The sequence below is a fragment of the Erinaceus europaeus genome, chromosome 13 (genome assembly GCF_950295315.1).
Source record: "Erinaceus europaeus chromosome 13, mEriEur2.1, whole genome shotgun sequence".
NCBI classification, from domain to species: Eukaryota; Metazoa; Chordata; class Mammalia; order Eulipotyphla; family Erinaceidae; genus Erinaceus; species Erinaceus europaeus.
The window spans coordinates 66010348-66030900 of record NC_080174.1 but is presented as its reverse complement, the minus strand read 5'-3'; the positions used below and the strand labels follow the sequence as shown (position 1 = coordinate 66030900).

Genomic DNA, 20553 nt, shown 5'->3' with positions numbered 1-20553 from the left:
TCCAACGTTCAGCTTCCTAGTTCTAACAAGCATGTGCAAGCAGAAATGCTTTCCTCATAAACAACACATTAAAAAAAAAAAGTCTTATAAGGAGACCAGGCAATGTTGCATCTGGTAAAGTGTATACATTACAGTTCACAAGGACCCAGGTTCAAGCCTCTGGACCCCACCTCCAGAGGGTAAGCCTCAGGAGTGGTGAAATGCTATAGGCTTTCCTCCCTCGCCATCTCCGCCTTCCCTCACAATTTCTATCCATCTCTATCCAAAATAAATGAATGAATATATATTTTTTAATTCTTAAAAAAATTAAAAGCTGTCCTCCAAGCTGTCACCATCATAGCCTTCACAGATGCCTGTCCTTGCCTAAGCTAGCTGGGAGAAACCAGGTCCAGTCTCTGCCCTCTTGAGATAACTGCAGATATCGATGATTTACAAAGTGCTAAAATAAACCTGGGGAAGGGAGTGGGGGCTTGTGGGCAGGGCCGCAGGATCCTGGGCTGGGAGGCCAGTAGTGGCCCAAGCAGGAGGTGGTGTAGTGCGGGGCAGGGGCCTAGCAAAGGGAGGAGGAGGGGCAGGAGAGGAATCCCAGCTAACAGAGCCTTAGAGAGCCATGCTTTCTCTGAGACCCCCTCCCCCACAGGATCCTCAAGTTCCTGGTGGCCAAAAGGAAATTCAAGGAGACGCTGCGGCCCTACGACGTGAAAGACGTCATTGAGCAGTACTCGGCAGGGCATCTGGATATGCTGGGCCGGATCAAGAGCCTGCAGACTCGGTGGGTGCCCCTGCCTGGGAGTAGAGGGGAGCCCAACTCTGGTGAGGTCTGCGGACTGAAGCTCAACCCCTCACCTGGGTGGGACCGTTGACGCCCCCTAGGGGCCTCTTCGGGAGCTGTAGTTTCTGGGCTGGGAGAGCTGGAATAAAATGACCTAGCAGCTGGCCCTCTGTGCAAGCCAACCCTATAGACCTACAGTTCTCTGGGGATGTCTTTAGAATGGCTCTACCCTGACCCTAAAATAATAGCCCTGTACATCTCCTACCTCTCAAGGGATGGGGACACTGTCCTCAATGCTGCACAGGGTCAGCCAGAATAGAGGAAGAATAGTCACACCAAACCCACATACACCAACACTTAAGTCTTCTCCTATTTATTTATTTGTTTATTTATTTAGGTAGAGACAAATAAATGTGTGTGTGTGTGTGTGTGTGTGTGTGTGTGTGTGTGTGTGTGTGTGTGCAGGAGTAGATAGCATAATGGTTATGCAAAGAGACTGAGGCTTCAAAGTCCAGGTTCAGTCTCCCACATCATCAGAAACTGGAGCTGATGTCTTAGGTGTCTCTCTCTCTTCCTCTCTCTCTTCCCCTTTCCTCTCAATTTCTCTCTGACTCACTCTATCCAGTAAGAAAATAAAATAAAGATAAAACCTTTATTAAAAAAGAGAAACTGGGGGGGGGGGTAGAGAGGAAGAGATACCGGCAGCATGGCTTCACCATTTGTGAAGCTTCCCCTCTGCAGGTAAGGACTGAGGACTTGAACCCAGGTCCTTATAGATTGTGGCATGTATACTTTACTATGTGCACCACTACCCTGGCCCTCTCCTCTTTTGACCCACTGTCACTGCTTATTTATTCTCTCAAGATATAGTCACTGGCCATTTGCTACTTGCCAGGCAGTCTCCCTGTCTGCATGAAGCTTTTCATTCTAGAAGAGGGTAAACAGATGTTGCATGAAACTGAATATGTCAGATAAAGATAAAAGGTAAGGAGAATAGTGAGGGTTAGAGTGCTGGGGTTTCTATTTTTAAATAGATGAGGAGGTGACACTTAAGAGAGAAAAAGTGGAAGGTGAAGCCAGCCATCCCAGTGACTATTTAAACAGAATAGTGAGTGTGAAGATTTTGAAATGGGCAAGCAGCTGGGGTGTTGTTTTGGGGAGAGAAGGATGGCGAGCAGGCGGCAGTACGCCTGGCAGAGTGCGCACATTACAATCCCCCTTCCCAGGGGGAACCTGGGTTTAAACCCCTCGTCCCCACTTGCAGGGAGGAAGCTTCACTAGCAGTGGAGCTCTGCACAAGGTGTCTCTCTCCCTTTCTCTCTGCGCCCCCATTTCTGCTTCCCTCTGTGTCAGAAAAGGAAAGGAAAAAGAAAAAAGAAAAGGGTACCACAGCCGGTGGGGTTATAGTACAGGCACCTAACTCCAGCGGTAACCCTGGCAGTGATATAAATAACTTATTTTTAAAGGAAAAGCATAGGTCCCAGTGTTGTCCGTTTCTGGGGTGACATAAGTAGGAGGTGAGGGGAGATGGCTAATGGCATTAAACTACACGAAGCCTGGTAGGCTATTGAAGACTTTGACTTTCATTCAGGGTGAGCTGCGAGCACTGAAGGACTTTGTGCAAAGGACTGACAAGACCTAAGTTGTGTTTTAAAGGAATCACCCTGAGTGCTGAGTTGAGAATAGCCTGTAAGGGAGCCAGGGTGGAAGCAGGGAGCTAGCAGGGCAGCTACTTTAGATGCCCAGGAAAAGGGATGGTGGGCATCTGGACCAGCAGCAGGAGTGAGAAGTAACAGTCAGATTCTAGATGCAGCATTAGGTAGAGCTGGATTCACCTTCTGACCAGGTGCATTGGAGGAAAATGAATCTGTACAGTTGAAGTCAAGATGTTTGGCTCGGGCAGTTGGACAAAAGTTACCATTTAACATGGAGAAGGCCATGAGTGGACAAGTTTCGAGCAGGAGAGTTGGGTCTGTGATGCCTATTGGATTTCTTCGTGGAGGGTTGATCTGGCAGAAGAGTGTGGAGTCTGGTAGAGCAGTTCTGGCTGGAAATATACATCTGGTGTGAATAACATATAGAGAAGAAATGAAAATATGGAACCAAGAGCATGAGTTAGCACGTGAGGATAACTGGAGAAGACATTCCAGGAGTAAGCCTTGGTTCCTGCCACACTTAGAGGTTGAGAAAACAAAGGAGGAACCAACAGAGGAGGCTGAGATGGAGTGGTCTGTGAGGTAGGAGGAGAACAGGGAGAGAGGATAATGTCTGGGAATCCAAATGGAGAAAGTGCAGATCAGGTGTAAAGAGGACTAAGAGTTGATCATTACCTGGCCCCATCTCCCAGGCCTTTCTCTCTCCCTCTCCCTCTCCCTCTCCCTCTCCCTCTCCCTCTCCCTCTCCCTCTCCCTCTCCCTCTCCCTCTCCCTCTCCCTCTCCCTCTCCCTTTCCCTCTCCTTCCCCCTCCCCCTCCCCCTCCCCTCCCCTCCCTCTCCCCTCCCCCTCCCCTCCCTCTTCCCCCTCCCCCTCCCTCTCCCTCTCTCTCTCTCTCTTTATTAGATAGAGACAGAGAGAAATTGAAAGAGGAGGGAGCAATAAGGAGAGAGAAAGAGAGATGCCTGCAGCACTGCTTCACCATTTGTGAAGCTTTCTCCCTGCAGGTGGGGACTGGGGTCTTGAACCTGGGTCCTTGTGCTTCGAAACGTGCACTCAGCCAGGTGCACTACCACCCAGCTCCGCTGTCTCTTCCTTTTCAACAAACAACCTGGAGTTCCTGTGGAAGGGAGAGGCTGCATGTGTCTGGGCTTTCAGACTGTTCTGTTTCTTCATAGGGTCGACCAGATTGTAGGCCGGGGGCCTGGGGACCGAAAGAACCGGGAGAAGGGCGACAAGGGACCTTCAGACATGGAAGCAGTGGATGAAATCAGTATGATGGGACGTGTGGTCAAGGTGGAGAAGCAGGTGAGTATAGGGTGGATGGAGTTCTGCTCCTGGAAGCAGGGCTAGTTGTGGAGCTGGTTGTGAACTGAGAAACTCTGGAAGGCCTGGGATGAGCCTCTAGCCGCAGCTCAGAGCACTAGGAGGCTCAAGCTGGGTCCACGTAACCCGTAACCCACGCCCACTGATCTCCTCCCCATAGATTAGCATCACCTCCTAGGAATTCCATCTGGGTCTTTGATAAAAAGACCTGGTGAAGACCCTCCCCTAGGCAAGACCCTCCTGGCAAGACCCCCCCCCAGGGAGCTAAGACCCTCATAAGTCTGTCAAAGTCCCATCCACTTCATTTAATCCGCCTCTGTTGTCTCACTCTATCTGGAATTAATTTGTAGTTTTTTATACGTTTTGCATAGAGACAGAAATTGAGATGGAAGGGGGAGGTAGGGAGAGGGGGGGAGAGAGAACCAGCCTTGCAGCACTGTTTCACCACTCCTGAAGCTTCACCCCACCCCCTGTGGATGAAGACCCAGGTCCTTGAGCACTAAAATGTGGGCGCTCAACCAGGTACACCACTGCCGTTTAGACTTTTTTTTTTTTTTTAAGTGCTCAGCTCTGGTTTATGGTGGGGCTGAGGACTGAACATGGGACCTCGGAGCCTCAGACTTGGAAGTCTTTTGCATAACCCTTATGCTGTCTCCCTGATCCATTTCACTCTATTTGGAACAAGCCCCAGCTCTCCAGTTTGTCCAACTTCATCTTTCTCCCTAGAGGTATTGAATCTCCCAGTACTTCCTGCCCCCCACACTTGCTCAGGCACAAGCTCTGCCCCCAGCTGGCCCCCCCATCTTGGCAGGTGCAGTCCATCGAGCACAAGCTGGACCTGTTGTTGGGCTTCTACTCGCGTTGCCTGCGCTCTGGCACCTCAGCCAGCCTGGGTACCGTTCAAGTACCACTCTTCGACCCTGACATCACCTCTGACTACCACAGCCCCGTGGACCATGAGGACATCTCGGTCTCTGCACAGACCCTCAGTATCTCCCGCTCGGTCAGCACCAACATGGATTGAGGGGCCTCTCAAGGGTGGGCCAGGACTCATGCCTCAGTCAGCCTGGCTCTCAGATCCCGGACTCGCCTCTTACTTGAACTCGCTCCCTCTCGGGGAGAGAGGCCACACGCAGTATTCAGCTGCCTGGGTGGGTGAGATACTCAGCAGTGGGTGCCAGCGACCTGCCCCCTCCCCTCAGGAGCGTGAGATGCCAGGCCACACAAAAGGCTGTAGCAGCAGCAGCTGCTGCCCTGCTGCCTCTGGGCCCCCCAGTTCCCTGCCGGTCCATTGAGGCCACCTGGCAGGGCTGCTGACCTGCGAATGAAAGAAGGGCGTTGGGACGGTGGGCCCAGACCCAGCTTCCAGCTATGCAAGGTGAGCGCTCTGGCCGCCCACCCTTAGGACAAAACAGGGAAGTCCTCCGCCAAGGCCTCGCCCCACCTGGGGGTGGGCCCAAGGTGCCCCTACAGGTACCCACAAAGCACAGGACCCTGCTGCAAAGCAGGTAGGCACCATGTATGCAAACTATGTTAAATATGCAACATTGGGGACCCCTATGGGGTTCTCCTGCCCCTCCCGTCGTGGGAGATGGGCCCCCAGCAGTAGCTGGTCTCAGGCTGCTTAGCCATGATCCCTATTCTTGTTCTTTGGCTTATCACCCTCCTCCCCACCCAGCATGGGGCCTATTTCTCCCTTGCCTCCCCCAAGGGCAGTGCCTGGGCCTTCCTGTGTGCAGGTGCCCCCTCCCAGGAGCCCCCTCTTCTTGCTGGATGCCCACTCCCCTCTGTAACCTCTTGACACCTTTGACAGCACAAGATTCTGTATTCATACTCCACCACTCTCCCAGACAGTACTCCTTCGGTCACACAGACATGTCCCTGCAGAGAGTCCCATACTTATACTGACACACAGAGTCACACACTCTGGGACACATTCAATCTGTTCTTCAGCTGCCAGCACATAGGTCTTGTAGGGGTGGTGCCCACTGAGAGACTCCTCTTCCCAATCTACCCCATGTCTCTCCAAGCTCCACCCTACAACTTTTCCATTGCGTCTTTCTCAGTAAGATTTCATCCTCCCCTGTCCCGGAGCCTTTAACTGCTCCCTCTGCCTGCCCAGAGGACCCTCTTCCCAGTCCCCACAGCACAACTCAGGCCTAGCCCTCGGACCTGAACAGCACTGGAAAGACCCCAGGCCCTTCTCAGTGTGGTTGTCAGGCCTACATCAGTCTAGGCTAGCTCCTTCCTAGGCATCCTGACTCCCAGAGAAAATAATAGTGCACCTAGCAACTAGCATTTGTCAGGCAGCAGCTGTGTATCTGGCGCCCACCCACACGCAGTGTTTCCCCACCTTCCATCCTCAACTCTTCACTGCTCTTGGCAGCCCCTCCATGCCAGCATAAGTCTCCACTCACTCCAGGCCTCTAGCACCTCTTTGGTATCCCAAGCCCTTTGTTCCTCTTCTGCAGAGCCAATGCAGGTGGCAGTAGGGTGATGGGTAATGGATGCACAGTGAGCTTCTGTGGGGTGCCAGCAGACAAGGGGTTCAGGCCCAGATGTCTGCGTCTCACTACTGGACCTGCATATACCAATACCAGGGCCGGGGCTGGATCTTGCTCAGCCTCGTGGTGCTTAGCCTCTGCCCCAACGTGCCCTCTGCATGTGACTATCGTGCCCTAGATGGAGGAATGTCCTGGCTTGTCTCACCTGCCCTGCACTGTCCCCAGAGAGGTGTCCCCCCCCCCAGCTCCCTTAGGAGCAGCTGTGGAGAGTGGTAGGAGAACGGATGACCCTGTGACCAAAGGAGACTTGGAAAGAAACCCTCCCTTCATCTACCATCGAGGTTCCCACCAACCCAGTTCTCGGATGCAAGTACCTCACTTTGTTAACTTATTAACTTATTGGTTTCATTAAAGTTTTCAGTAGGATATGCTTGGCCTTGGCTCTTCAGTGGTGGTGGAATGGGGCATCCGATCTGGGGGTGGAGGATAGGGAGAGTTGGACTAGTCAGGACTCAATCTGGTATAGCTTGAGCAAAAATTAAAATAAAATAGAAACTTACTGGCCCAGACAAAGTCCAGGGGAGAGATTTCGCTTCATGCATAGTTAGGTCTAAGTACTTGCATGTGACAGAGCGCTGTCATTTGTCTGTGTTCCTCTCAGGCTGGCCTCTCATGAGGACCCTTAATATTTCCATATTTATTTCCTTTGATTTAGCACCTCAATGAAAAGTGAGTATCTCTTACCCAGTAGTTTGTACCAGTCAGGGTCCAGTTAGGGAAACAGAGAATGCACTAGGCTCTTCAACAAAGAGAATTTACTCTAAGTAATGGGTTAATTGATGTCTGTGGGCTGGAAGAACAAAAAGACAATGCTGAGAGAACTTAGAAAAGCACTTCAGGAAGCAGAAGCCCTCAGACTGGAGGAACTTAGAAAAGAGGTTGGGGTTAGAAGGTTACAGGGTGAACCCTGTAGTGCTGGGACTCAGAAGAGTGGGGGGAGGGGGCTATCTTGCTGGTGTTTGTACCTCTTATTGTACAACAAAGCTTGTCTGGAAGTTCAGGGACAAAAGTTGAGGACTATGATCAATAGGTGAGTAGACAGAGGAAGAAGCAGATCTCCACTCCTACTTTCCAGTCTTTCCCTAGAGTCCTCAATGTCAAGGCCAGCTGGCAAGGATGTGGCTCGCAGCGTCATCTTGCAGAGTAAAAGAGACTGCATTTGGAAGGAAAAGGCAATAGCTTAAAAATTGCCACAGGGGAGTCGGGCGGTAGTGCAGCGGGTTAAGTGCACATGGCACAAAGTGTAAGGACCAGCTGTAAGGATCCCGGTTCGAGCCCCCAGCTTCCCACCTGCGGGGGTGAGGGGATCGCTTCACAGGCAGTGAATCAGGTTTGCAGGTGTCTGTCTTTCTCTCCCCCTCTCTGTTTTCCCCTCCTCTCTCGACTTCCCTCTGTCCTATCCAACAATGATGACATCAGTAACAACAATAATAACCACAACAATAAAACAAGGACAACAAAAGGGAAAAAAATAGCCTCCAGGAGCAGTGGATGTATGGTGCAGACACTGAGCCCTGGAGGCAAAACCAAAAACATTGCCACAGTCCACTTCTTTGGTTACTCCGTATTCCCGCACATCCATTCACAATATTTTAACATTCTTCTAGCAGCAGTAGCTCCCATTTAGTAAGATGACATGATCTTGCAAACAAATGAAGGCATTCTACTTCTCTCCCCTAGTGAAGAAATCCCACTATCCGATGGATGTATCGACCTCTAAGAGTTAGTCTAACTCTTTGATAAGAGTTGATTACTCTTCTGATTCCGTAAAGGTCCCATCTGCAATTAAACACTAAGTTGTGAAGTTAGCATTCACTTACCATATGTATGCATACATACACATATATGCAAATATAGTATAGCAAACATATATATACATATATATATATACAAACACACACATATATATATACATACACACACAAACACAAATATCATAGGAGATGGGGCTTTGCCTTCATGCCTTACTAGTCCCAGTTGACTTCTCCCCCCCTTTCTTTAAGCTAAAGAGTGAAAGAGAGATCAAGAAAGACAAAAAGAGATACCATAGCATTGTTCCACCACTTGTGAAGCTCTCCTCTGCAGATGCTCCCATGTGGTGGCCCAGGGTTTGAACCTAGGTCCTTCTGCATGGTGACATACGTGCTCTACTGGGTGAGCTACCTGCTGGTTCCCTCAGTACAATATTTATATAAAATAATAAGGGCAACAGAAGGAAAGAGAAAATAAACTACTTAGTAACATACACTTCAAAAGAACAAAATATGTGTAGCTGCAATAGACCTTCTGGTAACTAACTGGTCACAGTACCATAGTTGATTATTTACCTACCTACCTACCTACCTACCTAATTACCTAACCATCTGTCTATCATCTTTCTTTCACTGTCCTTTTTTTTTTAATTATTTATAAAATAGAAAATATTGACAAAACCATAGGATAAGGTGGGTAAAATTCCACATATTTCTCACCATCAGAGTTACATATTCCATCCCCTCCACTAGAAGCTTTCCTTATTCTTTATCCCTTTGGGAGTATGGACCCACGATCACTATGGGGTGCAGAAGGTGGAAGATCTGGCTTCTGTAATTGCTTCTCCACTGAACATGGACACTGACAGGTCAACCCACACTCCCAGCCTGTTTCTATCTTTCCCTAGTGGAGTAGGGCTCTGGGGAGGCGGGGCTCCAAGACACACTGATGAGGTCATCTGCCCAGGGAAGTCAGATTGGCATCATGGTCACATCTGCAACTTGGTGTCTGAAAAAGTATTAAGATATAAAGCAGAACAAATTGTTTAATAATCTAGGGCCTAAAGGCATGAATATAGCAGGTGAAATTTTGGGGTTTCCATTTGGGAAAAAGTTGGTAGGTCTACTTTAGGTATTTGCCAGTCAGGGCCTCAGCTGCTTAAGACCCTTTCTGTGGTGTAGTGAACCAAATAATCATTCCTGAAAGGTCTGAATCCTCAGTGGTTCTACATGTTTTTTATTAACTTTTACTATTGTACCTGGAAGGGTTAAGAGGGATGGAAAGACTCCCCCTGAGTTGCAGATATTGGCCTCTCCACCCTTACTGTGTCGCACACAGCAGCTCAATTTCTCCTTGGTAACGAGGACCAGCCAGCCAGCCAGTACATCAGCTGTAGGCTTAGTGGCATCAGGAGCCCAGAATGACTAGTGAGACACTTCACATCCCAAGTCCGTGAAACATAAGCAGTGTTAGCAAAGACCAGTGTTGAAGGAATAAGAAGCAGGAATTCTGTGAGTGTGTGAAATAGGCTTATTTCACACCCAAGAATATCAGATCCTAAGCGCTGGAACCTACCGCTTCCTTATAAGGGAGAAAGATCTTTGTACACGTAATTCAATTAATGGTCTTGACATGGGGAGATTATCCTGGATTATTCATTGAGCCCAGAATCCAATTACAAGCATCTTTTAAAGAAAGAGATGGAGGGAGATCTCACGCACTGAGAAGAGGGGTGGCAATGTGAAGACAGAAGCAGAGATTGGAATAATTTGTCCACAGCAAAGGAATGCCGGCAGCCACTCAAATCTGCAAGAGTCAAGGAATGAAGTCTTTCTTAGAGCTCTGAGGGAATGCAATTCTGCTGACACCTTGATTTAGATCCAGTGGAGCTGATGTTGAACTTCTGACTTCCAGAACTTTGAGACAATAAGTCCCCAGTGTTTTAACTTACCAGGCATTTGTTACAGTAGTCACAATAAACTAATACCATGAGTTATTCTGTGTAGCACAGAGACAAGCTACCCTTGGAGATCCTCTTGCGTGTGTGTGTGTGTGTGTGTGTGTGTGTGTGTTTGTGTGTGTGTGTGTGTGTGTTTTATGGCCCCTGGGTTTATTGCTGGGGCTCAGTGCTTGCACAATGAATCCACTACTCCTGGAAGCCATTTTTTCTTTCATAGGACAGAGAAATTGAGAGGGAGGCATAAAGAGAGAGACCTACATCCCTGATTTGCTGCTCATGAAGCTCCCCCCTCCTCTGCAGGTGAGGACCAAGGTCTTAGCACATGGTGACATGTGCTCAACTTTCTGTACTGCCACCGGACCCCCCACTTTCTTTCTTTCTTTCTTTCTTTCTTTCTTTCTTTCTTTCTCCTTTCTTTCTTTTTTCCTTTTTTCCTTCCTTCCTTACTTCTTTCCTTCCTTTCTCTCTTTCTTCCTTTCTTTTTAAAAATTAATTTACTTTTATTTTTGTACAGAGACAGAGGAATTGAGAGAGAAGGGAAGACAGAGAGGCAGAGAGAAAAAGAGATACTTGCAGTATTGCTTCACTGCTCATAAAGTTTTCCCACTGCGTGTGGGGACTTGGGGATTGAACCTGGGACCATGTGCTTGGTAGCATGTATGTTCTACCACATGTGCCACCCCCTGCCCCAAGACCAGTTTCTCTTACTTCCTGCCTTTGATTCCTGGAACCTCAGTCTGGCTGGGTCACCGAGGATACACTGCTGCTGCCGCCACAGTGGAAAACACCCAGTGGAATCAACCTGGTGCCATAAATGGTGGCCTGCTGTGTCTCCAGCATTTATCTCTGCTGATGGTAGGTTAAACCTACACAAGTAGTGTTAGGCAGGTCAGCTTGGGGGAAGTAAATCCAGATTGTCCCCATTCTTGCCACTATACAACAGAGCTGTACAACAGCATGTTGAGCAAGTATTGGGGAGACTGCAGAAAGAAGCTCATGTGCCATCTTAGTCATGTGACCCTCTAGAGCCTCCTCTGCCATCATTACCCTTGGTGAGATTTCACCTGGGACATGGTTATCTATACACCTCTGCCCATTTCTGAAAGTCCATCTAAATATGTCTTCCCAGGGGCCAGGCAGTGGTGCATCTCATTGAGCATACACATTACCATGCACAAAGACGCAGGTTCAACCCCCTGGTCCCTACCTGCAGGAGGGAAGCTTCATGAATGGTGAAGCAGTGCTGTGGATATCTCTCTGTCTCTCTCTCCCTATCTATCTCCCCTTCCCTTCTCAATTTATTTCTGTCCTATCAGATAAAAAAAATAATAACTAGGGGGTTGGGCAGTAGCGCAATAGGTTAAGCGCACATGGGGTGAAGTGCAAGGACCAGCATAAGGATTCCTGTTTGAGTCACTGGCTCCCCAACTTCAGGGGGGGGTCACTTCACAAGTGGTGAAGCAGGTCTGCAGGTGTCTGTCTTTCTCTCCCCCACTCTGTCTTTCCCTCCTCTCTCCATTTCTCTCTGTCCTATCCAACATTGACATCAATAACAACAATAATAATAACCACAACAACAATAAAACGACAAGGGCAACACAAGGAAAAAAATAGCCTCTAGGAGCAGTGGATTCATGGTGCAGGCACTGAGGCCCAGCAATAACCCTGGAGGCAAAAAAATAATAATAATAACTAAATATTTAAAAAATATATATCTCCAGTTTTCTTTATCAATGATCCTCCACTTCTGTGCTTTCTGAGCCTTTGGCAATCCAGCCAATTTACTAGCCTCTGCCTGGAAGCTGGTGTGGGTTCATACTTCTTGTCCTAGTTCTAGCCAGGCAAAGTACATAACCACATATGTACAGGCTACTGCCAGGCATGGGAACTGGGTGGTGGTGAACACTGCAACAAGAGGTCATAGCCTGTGTAAAAGTCCAGAGACTTGAATAGAAAGTGTGGAAAGAAACAGAAAAAGTTCCTGGTGACACTAGACCCTGGGAACAAAGATGAGAATGGGACAGGAGAGGGCTTTGGAGGCTTCCTCAGAACCCTGCCCCACTAGGGAAAGAGAGAGAGACAGGCTGGGTATATGGATTGGCCAGTCAACACCCATGTTCAGCAAGAAACAATTACAGAAACCAGACCTTCCACCTTCTGCATCCCATAATGACCCTGGGTCCATACTCCCAGAGAGATAAAGAATAGGAAAGCTATCAGGGGAGGGGATGGGATACGGAATTCTGGTGGTGGGAATTGTGCGGAGTTGTAACCCTCTTATCCTATGTTTTTTGTTGGTGTTTCCTTTTTATAAATAAAAAAAAATTAAAAAAGAAACACACACAAAATAATTAGAGGAGGATCAAGGTTTTCAGGATTTCATAAATCATTCCAAAGAAATGGGCCTTAACCATGAGAACAGCCAATGGTTTTGACCAGGACTTAGCTCACCCAATAGAAGGCACACTTTGATTCAACTTCCGGAGGCGGAGCTACGAGCAGCAGATCGCTTTCTCTCCTCTCCTCTCCTCTCCCGGATCAACTAGGAATACCAAAGGAGACCACCCGGACCGAAACAAGACAGGACTAGAATGACCACAGAAACCCAGTAAATCACCCGTGAGTACAAACACGCATGGCTGGTGACAGAGAGGAGAGAGGGGCCTAAGGAGAGATTAAGTGACTGCTAACAGTTCGACAGTTTGTCAGTGGAGACACCACCTCCAGTCTGCTCCACCAACAAGGGGACAGCTGAAGGGAGGAAAGGACTCCCCAGAGACTCACCAAGTACAACTCTGAGTCTCCATTGCTACTACCCTCAGAATCTGGAGCAGCAACAGGGAGGGCACAGAGATCTAACCGGGAAACTCAGGACAAGACCTATACCTCGGTGGCATAGCTGAAGGGCTGTGAAAGTCTCTTTGCATAACCACTGGATTATCTCTGCCACACCCTGCTTTATCTCTTGGTCAGGAGTCATTGATTAAGCCAAGAAGCCTATTGATAGTTTAAAAGTCCTCAGGCTACCATAGCCTACAGGGGAAAAAAAAAAGGCTTTTACACCACTGAACTCCAACTCAGGGATTGAAAAAACTGTTAACTTATATAAAATGGTTAAAACAACAAGAAAAAATAATGGAGACTCGAACCAGGACAAGAGTCCAGCTAAAAGTCCTCCAGAGGGCGAAGCACAAAACAACGAGTTCAACATCCAAACATTAGCTAAGGAAATAATAACAGGAGTGAGTAAAGAATTTGAAAAAATTGTAATCAGAACTGCAGGAACAACAAATGAGAATATGGAAGAAAATTCTAATAATCTCATGGTTATTAGAGAGCTGAAAGCTGAAATTGCTGAACTAAGAAGGCAACTAGCTGAACAAGCTAAAACAGTATCAGAGCAGGGCAACAAAATAGATGAACTCCAGAAAGCAGTAGAGGGCAGAGAGAATAGAATCAATGAGGCTGAAGACAGAATTAGCAAGATTGAGGATGAATTAGAGACAACTAAAAAAGAAGTAAGAGACCTCAAAAAGAGATTAAGAGATGCTGAAAACAACAACAGAGTCCTATGGGATGACTTCAAAAGAAACAATATACGCATTATTGGCTTACCAGAGGAAGAAAGAGAAGGGGAGGAAGAAAGCATTCTCCAGGCCATAATAGCTGAAAATTTCTCTAGTCTAGACAACACCAAAGACATATGATTCAAGAAGCCCAGAGGGTCCCAAACAGAATTAACCCAGACCTAAAGACACCAAGACATGTCATACTTAGATTGGAAAGGAATAAGGATAAAGAAAGGATCCTCAAGGCTGCAAGAGAAAAACAAAGAGTCACCTACAAAGGAAAACCCATAAGATTAGCAGCAGACTTCTCCATCCAAACACTACAGGCCAGAAGAGAATGGCAAGATATCTATCGAGTGCTCAATGAGAAAGGCTTTCAGCCAAGAATACTATATCCTGCTAGATTGTCATTCAGACTAGATGGAAGCATCAAAACCTTCTCAGACAAGCAACAGTTGAAGGAAGCAACCATCACCAAGCCTGCCTTGAAAGAAGTTCTGAAAGGTTTCCTATAAACAACCAGACCACCACAAATAGAACATATATCAAAACACTCTAAAACTCTACAAGAATGGCGTTAAAATATCTTCAATCTTTGATATCAATACATGTGAATGGCCTGAATTCACCTATTAAAAGACACAGAGTAGGAAGATGGATCAGAAAACACAGCCCAACAATATGTTGTCTACAGGAAACTCACCTAACGCAACAAGACAAACACAGACTTAAAGTGAAAGGATGGAAAACTATCATACAAGCCAATGGCCCACAAAAAAGGGCAGGAACAGCTATTCTCATATCTGACATGATAGACTTTAAAATACATAAGATTAAAAAAGATAGGAATGGACACTACTTAATGCTCAGAGGATCAGTCAATCAAAAGGACTTAACAATTATTAATATCTATGCCCCCAATGAGAAGCCATCTAAATACATCAAACTTCTACTGAAAGAGCTACAGCAATATATTAACAGTAACACAATCATAGTAGGGGACTTCAACACCCCACTATCTCAACTTGACAGATCACCCAGGAAGAAAATCAGTAAAGACATAAGGGAGCTAAATGAAGAGATAGATAAACTAGAACTATTGGACATTTTCAGAGTCATTCATCCCAAGAAACTGGAATACACATTTTACTCAAATCCACATGGATCATTCTCAAGGATAGACCATATGTTAGGCCACAAAGACAGCATCAGCCTATTCAAGAGCACTGAAATCATCCCAAGCATCTTCTCAGACCACAGTGGAATTAAACTAACACTTAACAATCAACAAAAGATTAGTAACAGTGCCAAAATGTGGAAGCTCAACAGTACACTTCTTAACAACTTCTGGGTCAAAGAGGAAATCAAGGAAGAAATCAAAATGTTTCGAGAGTTCAATGAAAATGAAGACACAAGCTATCAAAATATTTGGGACACAGCTAAAGCAGTCCTAAGAGGGAAGTTCATAGCTATACAAGCACACATTAGGAAACAAGAAAAGGCACAAATAAAAAGCCTGGTTGCACATCTAAAGACCTAGAAGAAGAACAACAAAGGAACCCTAAAGCAACCAGAAGGACAGAAATTACTAAAGTTAGGGCAGAAATAAATAACATTGAGAATAGGAAAACCATACAAAAGATCAATGAAAGTAAATGTTGGTTCTTCGAAAGAGTAAACAAAATCGACAAACCTTTAGCCAGACTCACAAAACAAAAAAGGGAGAAGACCCAAATAAATCGGATAGTAAATGAAAGAGGTGATATCACAACAGACACTGCAGAAATTCAACATATCATGCGAGGCTTCTATGAACAACTATATGCCACCAAGTTAGAGAACCTGGAAGAAATGAATGATTTCCTAGATACCTACCAACTTCCAAAACTAAGTCAAGAGGAAGTGGATAACATGAACAGGCCCATCACAGCTAATGAAATTGAAACAGTTATCAAAAATCTTCCCAAAAATAAAAGTCCTGGACCAGATGGTTTTACAAATGAATTCTACAAAACTTTCAAAGAAGAACTAATACCTCTACTTTTAAAAGTCTTCCAGAAGATTGAAGACACAGGAATACTCCCTGCCAGCTTCTATGAAGCCAACATCACCCTGATACCAAAAGCAGACAGGGACACAACCAAAAAAGAAAACTACAGACCAATATCTCTGATGAACATAGATGCGAAAATATTGAACAAAATTCTAGCCAACCGGATACAGCAGTATATCAAAAAGATTGTTCATCATGACCAAGTGGGGTTTATCCCAGGCATGCAAGGTTGGTTTAATATACGTAAATCAATCAATGTGATCCACCACATCAACAAAAGCAAGACCAAAAACCACATGGTCATATCAATAGATGCAGAGAAAGCCTTTGACAAAATACAACATCCCTTTATGATCAAAACACTACAAAAAAATAGGAATAGATGGAAAATTCCTGAAGATAGTGGAGTCTATACATAGCAAACCTACAGCCAACATCATACTCAATGGTGAAAAACTGGAAGCATTTCCCCTCAGATCAGGTACTAGACAGGGCTGCCCACTATCACCATTACTATTCAACATAGTGTTGGAAGTTCTTGCCATAGCAATCAGGCAGGAGCAAGGAATTAAAGGAATACAGATTGGAAGAGAAGAAGTCAAACTCTCCTTATTTGCAGATGACATGATAGTATACATGGAAAAACCTAAGGAATCTAGCAAGAAGCTTTTGGAAATCATCAGGCAATACAGTAATGTGTCAGGCTATAAAATTAACATTCAAAAGTCAGTGACATTCCTCTATGCAAACACTAAGTTAGAAGAAATTGAAATCCAGAAATCAGTTCCTTTTTCTATAGCAACAAAAACAATAAAATATCTAGGAATAAACCTAACCAAAGAAGTGAAAGACTTGTATACTGAAAATTATGAGTCACTACTCAAAGAAATTGAAAAAGACACAAAGAAGTGGAAAGATATTCCATGTTCATGGGTTGGAAGAATTAACATCATCAAAATGAATATATTACCCAGAGCCATCTACAAATTTAATGCTATCCCCATCAAGATCCCAAGCACATTTTTTAGGAGAATAGAAAAAATGCTACAAATGTTTATCTGGAACCAGAAAAGACCTAGAATTGCCAAAACAATCTTGAGAAAAAAGAACAGAACCGGAGGCATCACACTGCCAGATCTCAAACTATATTATAGGGCCATTGTCATCAAAACTGCTTGGTACTGGAACATGAACAGACACACTGACCAGTGGAATAGAATTGAGAGCCCAGAAATGAGGCCCCACACCTATGGACATCTAATCTTTGACAAAGGGGCTCAGACTATTACATGGGGAAAGCAGAGTCTCTTCAACAAATGGTGTTGGAAACAATGGGTTGAAACATGCAGAAGAATGAAGCTGAATCACTGTATTTCACCAAATACAAAAGTAAATTCCAAGTGGATCAAGGACTTGGATGTTAGACCACAAACTATCAGATACTTAGAGGAAAATATTGGAAGAACTTTTTTCCGCATAAATTTTAAAGACATTTTCAATGAAACGATTCCAATTACAAGGAAGACTAAGGCAAGTATAAACCTATGGGACTACATCAAATTAAAAAGCTTCTTCACAGCAAAAGAAACCACTACCCAAATCAAGAGACCCCTCACAGAATGGGAGAAGATCTTTACATGCCATACATCAGATAAGAGTTTAATAACCAACATATATAAAGAGCTTACCAGACTCAACAACAAGACAACAAATAACCCCATCCAAAAATGGGGGGAGGAATTGGACAGAATATTCACCACAGAAGAGATCCAAAAGGCCGAGAAACACATGAAAAAATGCTCCAAGTCTCTGATTGTCAGAGAAATGCAAATCAAGACAACAATGAGATATCACTTCACTCCTGTGAGAATGTCACACATCAGAAAAGGTAACAGCAGCAAATGCTGGAGAGGATGTGGGGTCAAAGGAACCCTCCTGCACTGCTGGTGGGAATGTAAATTGGTCCAACCTCTGTGGAGAACAGTCTGGAGAACTCTCAGAAGGCTAGAAATGGACCTACCCTATGACCCTGCAATTCCCCTCCTGGGGATATATCCTAAGAAACCCAACACACCCATCCAAAAAGATCTGTGTACACATATGTTCTTGGCAGCACAATTTGTAATAGCCAAAACCTGGAAGCAACCCAGGTGTCCAACAACAGATGAGTGGCTGAGCAAGTTGTGGTACATATACACAATGGAATACTACTCAGCTGTAAAAAATGGTGACTTCACCGTTTTCAGCCGATCTTGGATGGACCTTGAAAAAATCATGTTGAGTGAAATAAGTCAGAAACAGAAGGATGAATATGGGATGATCTCACTCTCAGGCCGAAGTTGAAAAACAAGATTAGAAAAGAAAACACAAGTCGAACCTGAAATGGAATTGGAGTATTACACCAAAGTAAAAGACTCTGGGGTGGGTGGGTGGGTGGGGAGAAAAAAAAAAAAAAAAAAGAAGGCACACTTTACCACACTGCAAGACCTGGCCTCCAGCCTCTGGCCACCACATGGGAAGCCCTATGCATGGAGGAAGCTTTATAAGCAGTGAAATGGTGCTGTGGCATGTCTCCTTCTCTCTCTCTCCCTGTCTCTCACCCTGTATCTGGGGGGAAAGAGAGGGGAGAATCCACTAGGAATGGTAGAATCATGCTGATGAGAAAAGAAGGGGAAAAAAAAGTTTTGACCATGGAACCAGTCAGGATAGATTTATGATTTAGAGTTTCTTCCCAGGATGGAAGATGAATTTCAGGGAGCAAACCTGGCTGCAGAGAGACCAGCTAGGAGACTGCCGCAGTAATCAGAGCGGGAGATGCTGGTAAACTAGACAAGTCCCCCGCGATTCACTAATTGAGTAAACGTCTACCGAGCACCTGCTGTGTGTCAGAGCCTGGCTCAGCAAACACACAGGATGAATAGCCGCAGGAAACCCAGCTATGACCCCGAGGTCAGCCAGCCCCCAGGGCAAACAGATGCACAGTCAACCACTGCACATGCTGCTCTTTATTTTCCGAATTTGTCTGACTCAGCAAGGAGGGTTTGCGGGTGGCTGCCAAGAGTGCCCCAACTTTTACCGCCTACAGCCTTGAGAGCAAATACAATTTTAAACTTGGTGTCATTTATTTCTGGCTATGTAACAACTCACACCCAGAGCTAATTGTGTGAAACAAGGACCATTTAATTTACTTTTGGGGGTGAGGAGGAGTCAAGGCCTAGTCCATGTGCAATTCCACCACTACTGGGCTGAATTTTCATTCAGATAGGAATAACAGGAAGACACAGAGAGAGGGGGAGACACCCAGCAGCAGAATCCCCCAGTGTCCTGGCACTCCCACTTGGTAGCAGGATTTGACCTTGGGCCATGTGCATGACAAGACAGGTACCCTACCTAGTGTGCTCCTTTAGACCCAGCATTTTATTTGCTTTGATTCCTACTGGTCACCTAGGATCAGGGGTGAACTGCAGTCATCTGACATCTGAACTGGGGTTCATGCACATACCTGGCATTTGATGTGGCTTGTCAGAACTCTGGCTGCTCCTTGCTTCTGCTCCATGTGACTCATCAACCATGCTGCATATTTCCTAACTGATTAGTTCATGGACAGTTCCAATTTTTGAAACAATTTCTTTGGGTAGGAGGAATAGCTCGCTGGGTAGGGTTCCTGCTTTTCCACGTGTATGGCCCAGGTTCAAGTTCTAATACATACATACACACACACACACACACACACACACACACACACATGAGTGCACTGGGGACAGCTCTGGTGCTGTTGTCTCTCTCTCTCCCTCTGCCTCTCTTATCTGTATTAAAGAGTGAAATTGGGAGTCGGGCGGTAGCACAGTGGGTTAAGCGCAGGTGGCACAAAGCGCAACAACCAGCATAAGGATCCCAGTTCGAGCCCCCGGCTCCCCACCTGCAGGGGAGTCGCTTCCCAGGTGGTGAAGCAGGTCTGCAGGTGTCTTTCTCTCCCCCTCTGTCTTCCGTTCTTCTCTCCATTTCTCTCTGTCCTATCCAACAATGATGACATCAACAACAACAGTAACTACAACAGTAATTTTAAAAAAGGCAATGAAAGGGAAAATAAACAAAAAAATGTATAAAAATTTTAAAAAGGAAGAATGAAATTGCACACACGTGACCGCTCCCTTCCCCAGCAAAATAAGAAACCCTGCAACTTCTTTGTTTTCTCTTGGAGGAGTTGGGGGGTCAGCAGAATTGGGCAGGACAGAGGGAGAGGCTGATCTGCAATGTGATTTCAACTGAAGCCTTTGCTCATCCTCAGAATTCTGGAGACCAGAAAGGCCCTCAGAGCTGAGCCATACTGAGGAGAGGAGAGCCCCCTTGTTCTCATGCACTTTCCACTGGTCTTGACCCACCCTGGGAGAAGCGTGGCTTTGGATGAGGAAGTTCTTTCTCTAAGGTCAAGGGCAAGTCCACTTCACAGTGAGTGACATCTCTGAGCCAGTGGCAGGGGGCTGGGTGTGTGGACCCTGGGGGGCACTCAGCAGCCCAGCATCCACTCCACCACCTCATTGCTCTGCACTGTATGTCTGTGGAGTGAGGCGCGCCTGTTACCCGACAGTCACAAGAGGCGCAGCACATTCTGCCCTGTTGGTGCTTCCTTCCTCCCCTTGCTTGAAGCCTCCGAAATCTGAAGCTCCTTCAACCAGGTCCTGAGTGCAGAGCACTGGAGTATAGGTGAGGCACTCCTGCACCAGCCTGGCCCCAACACCAGCGGAGCCACAGTTCACCAGGAGCCTGGGGAGTGTGCACTGTTTGAATCTGCAGATTACTGGATTTGGGGTTTGCTCTCAAACACAATGAGCCTAAAGTTTTACACTGCAAGTCACAAGCCTCCTCAAACATCCTTTTGTCACAAACAGGTTTTTTTTTTAATT

General features: G+C 46.1%; 1 protein-coding gene across 7 annotated transcripts in view; it reads left to right on the top strand.

Moving 5' to 3' along the window:
* Nucleotides 1–6681, top strand: part of KCNQ4 (potassium voltage-gated channel subfamily Q member 4) — a 73897-nt gene extending 67216 nt beyond the window's left edge. For all 7 annotated transcript variants that reach the window (XM_060206135.1, XM_060206134.1, XM_060206131.1 and 4 more), the window contains 3 exons: nt 641–772; nt 3604–3733; nt 4563–6681. In XM_060206135.1, the coding sequence (XP_060062118.1) occupies nt 641–772; nt 3604–3733; nt 4563–4775 (475 nt within the window). In that variant the 3' untranslated portion in view covers nt 4776–6681. The remainder of the gene's footprint in view (nt 1–640; nt 773–3603; nt 3734–4562) is intronic.
* The last annotated feature ends 13872 nt before the right edge of the window (nt 6682–20553 follow it).